The sequence below is a fragment of the Gracilinanus agilis genome, chromosome 4, assembly GCF_016433145.1.
Source record: "Gracilinanus agilis isolate LMUSP501 chromosome 4, AgileGrace, whole genome shotgun sequence".
NCBI classification, from domain to species: Eukaryota; Metazoa; Chordata; class Mammalia; order Didelphimorphia; family Didelphidae; genus Gracilinanus; species Gracilinanus agilis.
The window spans coordinates 22,763,572-22,776,558 of NC_058133.1; the positions used below are offsets into that span (position 1 = coordinate 22,763,572).

A 12,987-nucleotide genomic window follows, 5' to 3' on the forward strand; every position below is an offset into this window, starting at 1 on the left:
CTAAATAGATCTGGTTGGCAGCCCTATAATTGAATGCATTGTCATTTTCTCATGATGAGATCACATTTTTAAAGTACTTAGTACGTTGCCTATCAACTAAAAGATATTTCATAAATGCTTATCTTCCTTTCCATAGGAAGATGCTGGTTCAGTAGATTGGAAGGCCTAAGTTTTAAATATGACTTCAGAAATTTACTTTGTGACCCTGTGCATGTTACTTAATGTCTTTCAGCCTCAGTTTCCTTGACTGCAAAATGGGAAAAATAGCATCTGCCTTCAAGGGTTCTTATAAATATCAAATGAGATAATAGATGTAAAAAGCTCAGCATAGTGACTGGCATTTAGTAGATGCTTAATAAATGATGATTTCCTTTTTGTCTGTGTGTGTCTTCTATCAGTATTATGTGACTTGCTATACACAGTATATTTCCAGAATTCCCATGATTTTCTTGGAAAAAGAGTTCATGGCACATGGAGTTGATGCTTCTGAGAGGGCTTCATCCTTTCGCTCCTTCCATGTCAATCCTAAGCCATAGTTTCCAACGTTCAGTTTGTCATCCCCAGACTCCTTTGTTCTCTACAAGTTCATGGACCATTTCAATCTCTGCAACAAATGATATTTTCTTGATTATTCTGTTGTGTGATATGCAGATGTTGTTTCTTGAAGTTAGCTGTTCACTCTTGCTTGATTTAAAGGTTGTTGGCTATGCCAATAAGGTATTGATTTGGCTAGCAGTGAAGGTTGTCCCTACCTGCCTGCCTAATCAATTTCCCCAAACTTCCCAGGGCCCAGTTTGCCACCAACCTAACCCAAGGAGATGAGAGAAAGAAGTGAAATCTCAGGGTTTTGTAGACCCCAATTTATACCCTGTCCTTAACTGTTACCTTGCCACATGCCCTGGGGTACTTTGTCAGGTTCTGTGTTCCAAAGTGGCAAACTACTATTTTGTACCTACAGAAAATGGCTGCCCATTTCTGCATATCACAGTTGTTTATGTCCATTGCAAACACTGCATGGTAAGATGACTGGGTATTCCATGAAATGATGACACTTACTATTTGTCTAGCCTCAGGCAAATTACTTAATCCCTCTGTGCCTCAGTTTCTTCATCTGTAAAATGAAGAGGTTGAATTAGATTGTCTTTGAGAACCTCCCAGCCCCAAGTCTTTGCTCCTATAATCCACTGATCCTGTGGTATTGTATATCAATAATATTACACCTTCTTGGAAAAGTCCTTTATTAGTTTTCTTGCATTTAACTTCAAATTTTTGTAGTGTGTGGTTCCCCAAACCAAACTTGATGTTCTTATCTTGCAACATTTGCAACCAGTATAAATGACAAAAACAATCAAAAAGTTCTTAACCAATATTTGTTGGAGAGATTGAAATTGTAAATGCTTTTCTGAAGAATTTTTTTTTTGACCAGGTAGCTTCAAATTGAAGATGAGCCTGGGGAAAAGGAATGAAATGCTTTCATTTACTCTGAGATCATCATTACTGATGTGTTTCAATTGCTCCAATCCTTTCCCAAGTCATTGACTGTTAGATGTTTTTTTTTTTTTAAATCACATTTGAGAATACCAGTACATATGTGGTTCCAAGACTAATTTTAATTCCTTCTACCATTTTTCCTACTACTTAGCCACACTTGACTCCCTTCTATTCCTGATATTTCTCCCCTTTTTTATCTCTTTCCTGGGTCATCTTGGCCAAAGAATTTCTTGCTTGGTGGCCAACCTGCTAATAGGGAATCTCACCATAATTGGTAGGCTGGACCTTAGACGGAAAACATAATGTGTTCTTGCCTCTCTATTGGACTATTTTGAGAACTCACATTTCCCTTCAAATTACCAGGACAAAAAAAAAAGGGTACTTAACACGTGATTGAGTCTGCTGGCTCCACCCAAAGTACTTTAAGCTTTATTATTAGTCTGAAACTTGTGAAGTTGGGATTTCCCTCCAGGAGAAATTCTCAGGTGACTAGGTCAAACTTGGGGTCTTTAGCTTTCAAGGTAATTAATTGGGGGTTTCTAGATTTCAAGTTCACACCTCTGTAGTCCAAAACCAGTCCCACTTCTTTTCCACTTCAGGTCTTGAAAAAATCCACTGAGATGAGCCAGGGTTTGGGCTCTCCATATGTAAGACCACAATGATTTAAAAAAAAAAATAGTTTATTGTAAAATGTGATGGAGCAGTAATGGCCTCTGCTGAATTTCTTCTTTATACTGCCATAGAGTACAATGTAATTGAATGCATTTCCAAAATCCATATTAAACATGGACCCAACTATGTACATATTTGTTACCAGTCTTTTGCCAATTTTTGGTTTCCAGCTAACTGGATGAGTTTCTTGGTCAGTGAGTTGAATCATCTTCCTGGTATATAATGTTTTTATCAGCTTCTGCAATGAGTAATCAACTTTCATACTGGTCAAAGGCACATACAAATATTCCTGATTCACAGTCCAAAGATCCAGGTTGCACAGCTGTAGATACTCTGGAAATTGTACCCAGCTTTCCAGTATGAAAGATGTATAGCGCCATTATCTGCTCCAGATAGCAATACTCCATTCAAATTCACAGCTAGTATATTAATTATGGCATTCTGACCAGAAAAGGTTTTGAATGAAGTTTCCATCAGGGAATTTTCACTGTTTAATATTGTCTGGAGAACCAGATGCAAATGTGAATTCAGTTGGATGGAAAACCACTGCTCTCACTGACTTCTCGTGATTGGTTAAAGTTAACTTGGAAATAACACAGAAATACTAAAGTAGTCAGAAAAACCAAGTCTTTAATCAGGAAAAAGATGGGTCCAGTAATCAGCTGCTATCACAGAGCCAAGTGCCAGAAACTACACAGAGTCAACACCCTGGAGCTCTGGGGATGGATCCCTGGGAGAATGCACACCCCAAGAAGATTCTCCAAAGAACATTAGAACTTGGGGAACTTATATACCCTTTGGGGAATGAAGGCCAGAGAAGTATGATTGACTGGCATTACTATGGCTACAAGGAAGTGAAAAGTCCAAGTCAGGATTATCAGGGAGAGGCTGATGCTTGACAATGGATTCAAAAGGGAAAGATCCAGGCAAGAGCTGGGCTACCTGGAAGAGGACTTTGATCCAATGGGAGAAACTACTAGGACAAAAGGGTAATTTGCTGAGGTCTACCTCAAGGTCTATTGCTCAATCTGAAGTGGGTGAGTCTGGGACTTCCCTGGGGTGGGTTCTCAGGGAACAGGAGCAAAATTGGAGTCTTCAGGTTTCAAGATGACACTCCAGACAAAAGTTGTACCTTTGGAGAGCAAGAGTTATCCGGGGGAAAGTAGTCACTTTAACAGCTATCCAGGGAGGTGAACAATCAAGATAAGCAGAAGTGGAATCTGTGGGCCCATCATTCCTAGACTTAGCATCCTCTGCAGCCAGTGTGGATACCCTCCATGATCTGCCTCACTTCTGACTTGCTTTTTGGAACCCAACATATACAATTAGTTCCAAACTTGCTATCCTGAGGCTGGGTACAATGGAGGCAGCACAAATTTTCATGGCATTGTTTTTTCCACTTGGCCATCAAGTTCTTATCTGGATAACCTTCTTGAATGCAACACTGCTGTGATTCTCTCCTTTCAGCTCTCCTGTTATAAAAGAGGCCAAATATAACTTGTCTTCTGCTGATGAAGCCTGAAGATTGGCCAGAGAGCTTCCCCTTTGCTCTTTCCTTCCTGAGGTTCAGTTTCAGCTTCTCCCACCTTCTGATTCAGTTCATTCACTGTTGTTTCACTTAGCTCCCAGCCATCTGGAGCTTGCCTGCCTCACTTTACAAAAAGTTCTCTACCTTTTCCATCATGAGGCCAACCACGCCACCCAATTTTTCTGTGTGCACCTTGGATGTCCTACTAGGAGGCTTCTTGTCAGGCACACAGCTGAAGCTGAAAAGCTAGACCCTGAGCAAAGACTTTTCAAACTGAGCCACTCCTATTGCTTTTCCTCCCAGGCTTCTCCTCCTCTTTCCCACTCACTTAAAGAAGGTGTGAATGTCCAACCTTATCTCTCTTATGAGGAGATCCAGGAGGAAAATCCCTTTTTTCTCCCTCACCAAATGACTATCCTCAGTAACTAAACACCTTATTAATATTCAAACTCTGAGACCCTAGAGAGTACATCCAAGAGCTCACTGCTCAGAAACCAGGAAGAGGGAGTCCATACCTTTTTTCTTTTTAACTGGTGTTGTCAGTGGGTTGATCCTAACTAGGATTCTGAGATCCTCAATGCTGTTTGTACCTTACTTAGGATGAAATAAATGAGAATTTAGCATGTCACCATTAACTAGCTCTAAAGGGGGTGTCTGGGAGGAGAGGGGAAGGGGGGGGGGATAAAATTGCTGCTGTCAGCACTCACTTTGAAGAAGCCCAAATGCAGCTCTGCTTCTGACTTGATTTATACACCTGGATGCACCTCTACCTCATCTCTCCAAGGCTTCCCACTCATTAGTGATGCTTAGTTGGTCACCTGCTAACTTGGATTCTTGGAAGGTTAACAAACATGAAGTAAGAGAGGCTGAAGTAGCAGCTGTGTATGACTAAAACCCAGACAAGGTATATGGCCCTCCCTGCATTGAGGATCACCTAGAGGTGCCCAAATAATCCACCCAAAGCCTGGGTGCCCGCTGGGTATGGGGGAGAGTAAGAAGAGTTTCAGGATCTCCTCTAACTCCCAGAACTTCCCCAATCTCTCCTGGAGCTCCTGAGCAGCCAGTGCCTGGGCCTGGGCTGCTGTCAGGGGCCACTCATCTTCTAGGGTCTCCATGTGGGGAGGAAAGAACCTGCAAACAATTTGGTTTGTTTCTCAAAGGAAATATTTTATTGAAAACAAAAACAAGTTCCCATGTTGCAAATGGTGAAAATGACAATGATGAAAACTTTTTAAATTATCTACAGAAACCAATTTGAATAATTTCAGTTATAGCATCCATATTTATCCCAAAGACAGGTCCTTTCGCACTGATATATTGCTCCCCATTAAAAAGAAATATATTACCTTCCTGTAACGTTTCTGTTTTTTATTTTATTGCTATTGTTTTTTACTTTGTAAACTTTCTTTTTAATAATAGATTGCTACATAAGTTTTCCAAAGGCATATGATCCGTATTGTCTCCTACCCTCTCCCGAAGCTGACAAGCAATTCAATTTGGATTATACATGTATTATCGTGCAGCCACAATGAGCCTCTGATTGCTCAGTTTAGTTCCTTGATATAAGGAAATGGCACATTTTATTCACAAGATATAAGTAAGCATTATGTTCTCCTTTAAAGGGAAAGTTTACTTTAAATATATTTAACTGAGGGAGGGGTGGAAGAACTGATTATAAAATAACACCTTCCACTTTAAAAAGCATAATGCAAACCAATACTTTTTACTATGATTCATTTGGAAATAAAGTTCTCCAATGAATGTAAAAACATCAGTTTAAAGAAAGGCATTTCAGTATTAATTTCATCTTGCTGGAGAGTTTTCTTAGTCAGTCAAATCCTCCTTGATTCTCATGGCTGCTCAGAGCATCTGCTGTGTTTCTCAGATTCATCTTCTGTACCATTCCAACCCTCTATCCTGCTCATCTCTGGAGTTTGGATTATTTCTATTCCTTTCTCTTGACTTTGATCTCTTTCCTCTTCTGACTCTGTGTTTTTCATCTTCAGGAAAAAAAGAATTTCTTCTTTTCTTGGTATCACTGGATTTGTTTTCTGCATCTACATATTGATCATGATCTCTGTAATCATTTTTGTTCTGTAGTAGAGTCTCTGTCAGGGGCATATTTTGACAAGTTTTCTCTCTACTCTGGATCTCTTAAATGACAGTCTTTTTTTCTGATCTTTATCCTCCAGTTCTCATCTCTGGCTGTCTTCTTTCACGTGTTTCTTTTCTTTTGTTTTCTTTTTCTTCACTGTTTTTTCTGTTTCTTTATTTTTCTTTTTTCTTTGTACATTTTTCTCCTTTTATTTTTACCTGAATCAGAACTATGACTAGAGCTAGTAGATGATCTGTCACTGAAGTTGTCACTGGACAAGTTCGAGCTGCTATTGCTGCTGTCAGAATGAGAGTCTGAGGAGTCAGCTTCAGAAGAGGAAAAGGAGGAATCTGATGAGTCAACCTCATGTTTCTTTGCCATGACAACCTTTGGTGCATTTTTCAGATGTTCTCGTAATTCATCCGTTAAGCCCCCAAGACCTATGGAAGTAAAGAAGTTGATGGCAAACCTAGTATTTCTTGGGTTATCCCGGGGTAGTAATCCTTCAAAGAATGGCTGCAATGTTTGATCCTTCAGTCTCACATTAAGCTTAGGAAGTCCCATGTATTCACAAAGTTCCTGAAAAAGTATCTTGATGAAAATTCTACTGGAAGATGTAGTAGATTCTTCACTCAGTGTTATACATTCCAGAACACTCCATGGAAGTGAATCTGTATATAAAAGATGAGCAAACATCTTGGCAACATTTCGTAATTTGTTTGTTTCTAGGCGATGTATGGTATCATACTGTTCCTTGAAAATGCCCTCAAAGGATTCCATGTATTCCTTTTTTAGCATGCAGAAACGCCCCGCCAATAAGCCAAAAAACTTCCCATATGTCCTCTCTTGGGCACAGCAATCGAGTATCATGTTGCAAAGTTCTTTCATCTGGCTGTCAGGGAACTCCATTTTCAGCAATTTGTGAGCACATTCTTCAAAATCTAAACTTGACTGAATAGCGAGATAGATTGTACGCCGGAATGATACCAGATTGGTTTCTGTTTTGTCAAGGAGGGTCACTTTTTGTCCATCATCATCATCATCATCATCCCCTACTTCCTCCTCCTCATCTTCTTCACTACTTGAAGCATCTTGGTCTGTGCTGGAATCACTGTCACCTTCAGCGAGAATTTCTTTCTTAATGGTTTTGTATTTCTCTTCATTTTCCATAAAATTAGGATCTAGCTTGAAAACATTAAGTACATCCTCTGTGTGATAGTCATCTTCCAGTGGAAGCATATGAGTGAACTGGTCTTCTTCTTCTACCAGATCAAGTCCTTCCAGAATAACGGGGTGATTCTTGAATCCATCCTTACGTACTGCAAACATCACTTCAATCATATACTGAACTCGTTTCTCAACTTCAGATTCATGAAGAATATCGCGAAGGCGTTCAAATACAGCATGAATTCCTCTAGGTGATACTTCCGTTAACTTGAGGCCACATTCTTTGAGAAATCCAATGGCTACTTCAACACTGTCATTCGTTGGCCTTTCAAGGAGTAAGGTCAGCATCTCTAAACATAGAACTTCATGGGCCACGTTCTGGTTAATGAGATGTGCAATAAATTTGGTAGCAGTTAGGCAAAGTTGCTTATCATTCCTTCTGTAGCCTTTTCTAAAACTGAGGATTAGCCTCTTGAGGATAAGTTCTCCAACATTTGGAAACTTGGAGTTGATGATTGCCACAAGAGCTGCATAAACATGGGTAAAGCCTGGAGATACACTCTGTGCTTGCAAAATGGATCGAGATAGCAATCCCCTTCCTCTAACTATATTTTCTTGAAGGAGCTCTTGAATGATAATTCCTATGTTAGAAATGTTCACCTTATTGATAAGACCATTGATGGACTTCTTTAAGGCCTCCCAGCTCACCCTTTGGTAAGCTAAACTGTTTTTATCTGCAATCTGTTCTTGCATCCTCCTGAGTTTTGCTGGAGGAATATAAGCACCACCTGTGCGAACGAGAAGTGGGTCCACCTCTTCTTTCTTCTTCTTTGTTGGGGGCTCATCATGAGCATATGCTCTCTGAGTTGCTGCTGTTTCTGTATACAGTCTGCTTGATAAAAGAGACTTTCTGCACCTTTGATCAGAATCTCTCCGTCTCGACTGGGGTTCTTCTCTGTAATCTCTGTCTGGGGAAGATGGTTCTTTTCCAGAAAATAGATGTGAAGAACAGGAACCCCTCTGAGAAAGTCCTCTTTCTTGATCAGAATTGTGTTTTATATGAGCCATGCTAGTTGTCATTTCCTGTTGTTGACTTCTATCGATAGCAGTCTGAAGCAGTCCACTACCTGCTCCAAGTAAGAATAAAGAATCCAACAGTATGAAATCCTTGGTAGTAGGTTTTTTCCCCTCCTGGCTGGAGAAATGTTGTATAATCAGCTGCCAAGTCTTGTCTCTTTGATCTTCAGATCTCTTGCCTTGGTCCTTCTTAATACTCACGAGGTCAGCTGTGTTGTTGAAACTCTCAGCAACTCTTTCTCTTGTTCTCCCTCCCTGGAGCTCCACTCTGCCCACAAATACTAGAATAAGCCTGGTCAGGAATACAGCTCCAGCTGTAATCTAGACCCTGAACAGAGATGTCTCAAAGTGAGCCACAACTGGGCTTTTATAGGACTTTTCCTCCCACATTCTCCTCCCCTTTCACACTCACTTAAAGAAGGTGTGAACTCTCCAACCTATTCAGGTGAGATCCAGTAAAAAAAAAATCCCTTTCTGCTTCCTCACCAAATCCCCACCCCTCAGTAAGTTAACACCTTGTGTGAGTGCATCAAAGAACTCACAACTCAGAAACAATGAAGAAGGAGTTCACACCCCTGATGTGTCAAGCACACTAATGAAGGAGTTCACACCCCTCATCTGTCAAGCACACCAGCCTCCTAAAGAAAGAAGTAGAAGGAAAAGAGAGACACTCAGTTAAAGAGAGATTTTGGTAGGTTTTTTTTTATTTTCTCTGCTTTCCAACTTCCAAATGTAGTATACAATTAGGGAAATAGTCTTCAACTGGTCTTCAAAGTTGCTTCATCAGATAAGAACTGCTTCCTATTGTGTGTGAGTTGAACTACAATCTGTATCCTAGACAGGTTACTTGAGGCTCTTGGTTAATAAAGCCAGTCTTTGTAGACTCAGCAGGTTTGCCAATGAGGATTATCTCCACAAATTTACTCAAATGTATCAGAGCAAAAGAATTATTAGAGGATTCAAAAATTAGAGCCACCTGTCAAGATGTCACTTAAGTGAATGAAGATCTCTAATAAAGAACTTGGGCAAGTTATAGCCCACCTCATGAATGAGTCGGATATGTACATATTACACACTTGGCACATGCAACTCTGGACATAATTCTGGAGCTTTAAAAAGAAAAGTAAGATGCTCCATGCTTTCAAGGAACTCTAATAGGTGGCAACATGAAGCTTTCTGGAAAAGAACTCCTCTGAGAAAGTCCTCTTCTTTCTTGACCAGAATTATGTTTTATGTGAGCCATGATAGAAGTCAACAACAGATAATGAAAACTATCTATAGCTGTCTGTAGCAGCCCCCTACCTGTTCCAAAATGGAATAAAGAATCCAATAAAATGAATTCCTTGGTAGTAGGTTTTTCCCTCCTGGCTGGAGAAATGTCGTATAAGCAATTGCTAAGTCTTATGTATTTGATCTTCAGATCTCTTGTATTGGTCCTTCTTAATATTCAAAAGGTCAGCCACCTTGCTCAAACTCTCAGCAACTCTTTCTCTTGATTTGCCCAGAATTATACAGTCAATATTCATCAAAGGCAGGTTAGGACTTGAACCCAGGTTGGTCTGACTCCAAGGCCAGTTCTCTATTGTTATGCTGTCTCTTGTTGTTTAAAGGATATTAACAACATATGAATTACTTCCTTCCAGGGACCAAAAAAAGGAACTGGGCTAGTTTGGGAGTCATATAACCTGGGTTCAGATCTCACCTCTGATTATAGTTGTATGACCTTGGACAAGTCACTTACAGGTCCTTAAAATGTCAATTTTCTCCTTTGTAAAGGGAAGTCTTATAATCCTAGGAGACTTTCATCCCATGAAAGAAGTTAAATTCCCAGAGAGTATGGATTGGTTAGTTTGTGGGTTTTTTTGTATTTGTACACCCAGAACCTACAAAAGTGTCTGGTAGGTACTAGGCACTTTCATAATTACTTGTTAGTTAATTGTTCTTAATTAAATCTTTCCTTTGCAATCCAATCTTATACTTCTGGCTGCCAGAAATGACTTTCTCAAGGCCGGCAAGACAGTACCATGGTGGAATCAGACATGCCAGGCCATGGGAACCAAAGGAAAAGAAGAAATAAGATCAGAAGAGCGGCAGCCAAGACCATTTACCAAAGGAACAAATGTGGGAGCTTCCCCTGACTACAGCAGCTTCAGGACCCAGACTTTCTCTTTCCTCAGATCCCTTCCCATCCCCAGCCTCGGCTCCCCCGCCCAAATGCCCCATTTCTATTTCCTGACATTTTGTTCTGCTGCCTTAGGAGCTTCTAAGGCTGACTCCATTTTTTTTTTTAACTTGTTAACTTTTAACAGGCCTTAGAAACAGGGGGTGGGGTGAAGCTTCAAGCAGGGCAGCGAAAGTGGGAGCTTTATGCCTTTCTGTTCAAGTACACTGGCAGAGGGAGGAGAGTGAGGGATGTTCCCCCTGGTTCTGCAATTGGTGCTCTGAGTGGCCTTGGATAAATCATTGGACTTCATGCTTAGAGGGTCTTTCCCAGCAGGACCCCCCCCCCCCAACATTGCTCAAAGCTCTTCTGTGTGCCCAGCACTGAGAATACCAAGAACAAAAAAGAAGGGCTCTTACTTTAATCCCAGAGCTATCCGGAGCCAGGGAAGAGTTTTAGGTAGGAGGGGGGGAGAAGATCTGATCTAGGGACCCTGAGGATTATTGGATCAGCTAGACTGGCAATAAATTGGAGAAGGGAGAGACCCGGAGCAGAGAGACCACTTAGGAGGCCAGAGACTATCCTGGAGGGAATCAGGTAGGTGGGAGTGTGAGCCTATAGTTGAAGGAAAAGAGGTGACAGACACCCTGCAAGCTCAATGGGTAAGACTTGAGACGTGACTGGCCAAGGCTTGGTGGTGAAAGAAAGGAAAAGCTCCAAGGTTTTGGACTCTAAGTTATGAAGCCCTGTTGAGGTGAATTCTGGGAGTTCTGCCAAACGAAATATGGGAAGTGAGTGGAGTAGATATGGGGAAGAAGTTGACACTTTGGGTTTTGGACGTGTGGAATGAAACGTTCTGAAGGTGGGTCCTGAGATCTAAGATAGCCCGCTAGGAAAAACCAGGGACTTAACGTTACCTAACCCTACCAGCTCGCTTTGTAGAGGGGGAAAATGAGAGGAGAGGAGTGATCTGCCCCAGCACAGGTGGCAAAAATGAGATTCTCGTGAAAAAGCATGTATTTGGCACTTACTGTATGCTTGGCTTTAAGTGCTAGAGATTCAGCTGTCAAAGTGAGGAAAGTGCAGGAAGTCCTGCCCTCAAGGAGCTTGCGTTCCAGGGGAGGGAGAAAACGTTTGGGACGTCAACGGGCAGAAGGAACGTCTGGGATGCCACAGGTTGGATGGGGTGATCCATAGGGCAATCGATGCTCTAAAGCCCCACCTTCCCGGTTTCCAGGTTCCTCTCTGCCCCACATTCCTTGTTCTAAGCTCCCTCCCAGCCCCGACATTCCCTGTTCTAACACCTGGTCCAACTCTGGCCTTCACTGTTCTGAAGCCTCTCCCGGCTCTGCCATGGGGCGGGATTCAATTACTCAAGAGTCCCAGCAGCCGCCCCCCCGCGAGCCATTTGGAAAGGATGGATGAAGCTGGCCTCTCTCTGAACTTGGCACTCAACTCAAATTTTATTGAACCCAAAAGGCTGGAAAAATCTTCTATCGCCTGCTTTGCAGAGCGCCCCCGCCCCCTCCCATCCTTCACAGCCTGGGTGTGTTTCAAGGGAAATTTAAGCCGTCTGTTTCTGATTCGTTTGCTCTTAACTCCTCCGAATATGATTTTGAAAGAGCAAGTTGCTGTTCTGAAAAGGGCTTAAAAAAAAAACCAAAAACCCAACACCCCGCCCTCTCCTGGAAAACAGGCTGTTGTCCTTCCACAAAACCATTAAAAAAACAAACAAAAAAACAAAAAAAACCTTCCCATCTAGCACATTGGGGTTCAGGCAAAAACGGAGAACTATTGGGATTCGAGGGGACCCGTCTCTCTGGCCTAAGGCAGTTCCTGAGGGCTGGGAGCCCCGGGAGTAAGGTTTATGTGGCATCCGTGTCCTGTGGAGCCGATTTCTTTCTGTTATCTGAGGAGGGACATTTGGGTCCCACCTTAAGATTTACAATGGCTTTCCAGGCAGGGTTCTCATTTGACCCTCCCAACATATGCCATTCCCTTAAAAGAAGTAACTCGACTTACCCAAGGTCTTTTAACTGGTGTCTAATATGTTTGTCAAGAAGGGACTTTTTAGGAACCAAGGTGGGGGGGGGGGAGAAGCTTATAAATCATGTGAGCCCTTTGCAGAGTGCAACGTATTCATCTCTCTCTGTCTCATCAGACCACTTTGCAGATAAGAAACTAAGGAGCTAGTGACAAATAGCAGATCCAGGACTCACATATATGTGTGTGTGGAAACATATGTATAGACATGTTTCTGTCTAAACATACATGAATAAACATATTTTATATTTTACATTTATAAATTATACATTTATATACATATTTTATATTATATATACTATACATGTAAAATATATGATATATACTATATATAAATTAATATATGGTATATATAATACAGATTTACACCATATATTTATTATGTTATATGAAATATATATAAAATGTTATATTAAAATAATATATAACATATACTTTTTTATTATATATTTGTATTATGTTGAGTATATATAAAATAATTATATATTATATATTACATGTAGTTATTATAAGGTGTTTATATTATATATAAAATTAATATATATGGTGTATATATTTATATTATATATAAAATTAATATATATGATATATATTATACAGATTTATACCATATATTTATTATGTTATATAAAATATATATAAAATGTTGTATAAAAATAATATATAACATATTATGTTATTATATATTTGTATTATGTTGAGTATATATAAAATAATTATATATTATATATTACCTGTAGTTATTATAAGGTG

At 40.4% G+C, this 12,987-nt stretch overlaps 1 protein-coding gene and 1 pseudogene across 1 annotated transcript; both read right to left on the reverse strand.

The window, feature by feature from the left end:
* Positions 1–1,560: 1,560 nt before the first annotated feature.
* LOC123245781 (pre-mRNA-splicing factor CWC22 homolog) lies at positions 1,561–8,021 on the reverse strand. Its single transcript, XM_044674784.1, has 2 exons — positions 6,005–8,021; positions 1,561–1,616 (listed from the first exon to the last, which is right to left on the reverse strand). Exons 1-2 carry the CDS (start codon positions 8,019–8,021, stop codon positions 1,561–1,563), a joined length of 2,073 nt encoding a protein of 690 aa, XP_044530719.1.
* Positions 3,407–4,806, reverse strand: LOC123244482 (annotated as a pseudogene).
* Positions 8,022–12,987: the final 4,966 nt, after the last annotated feature.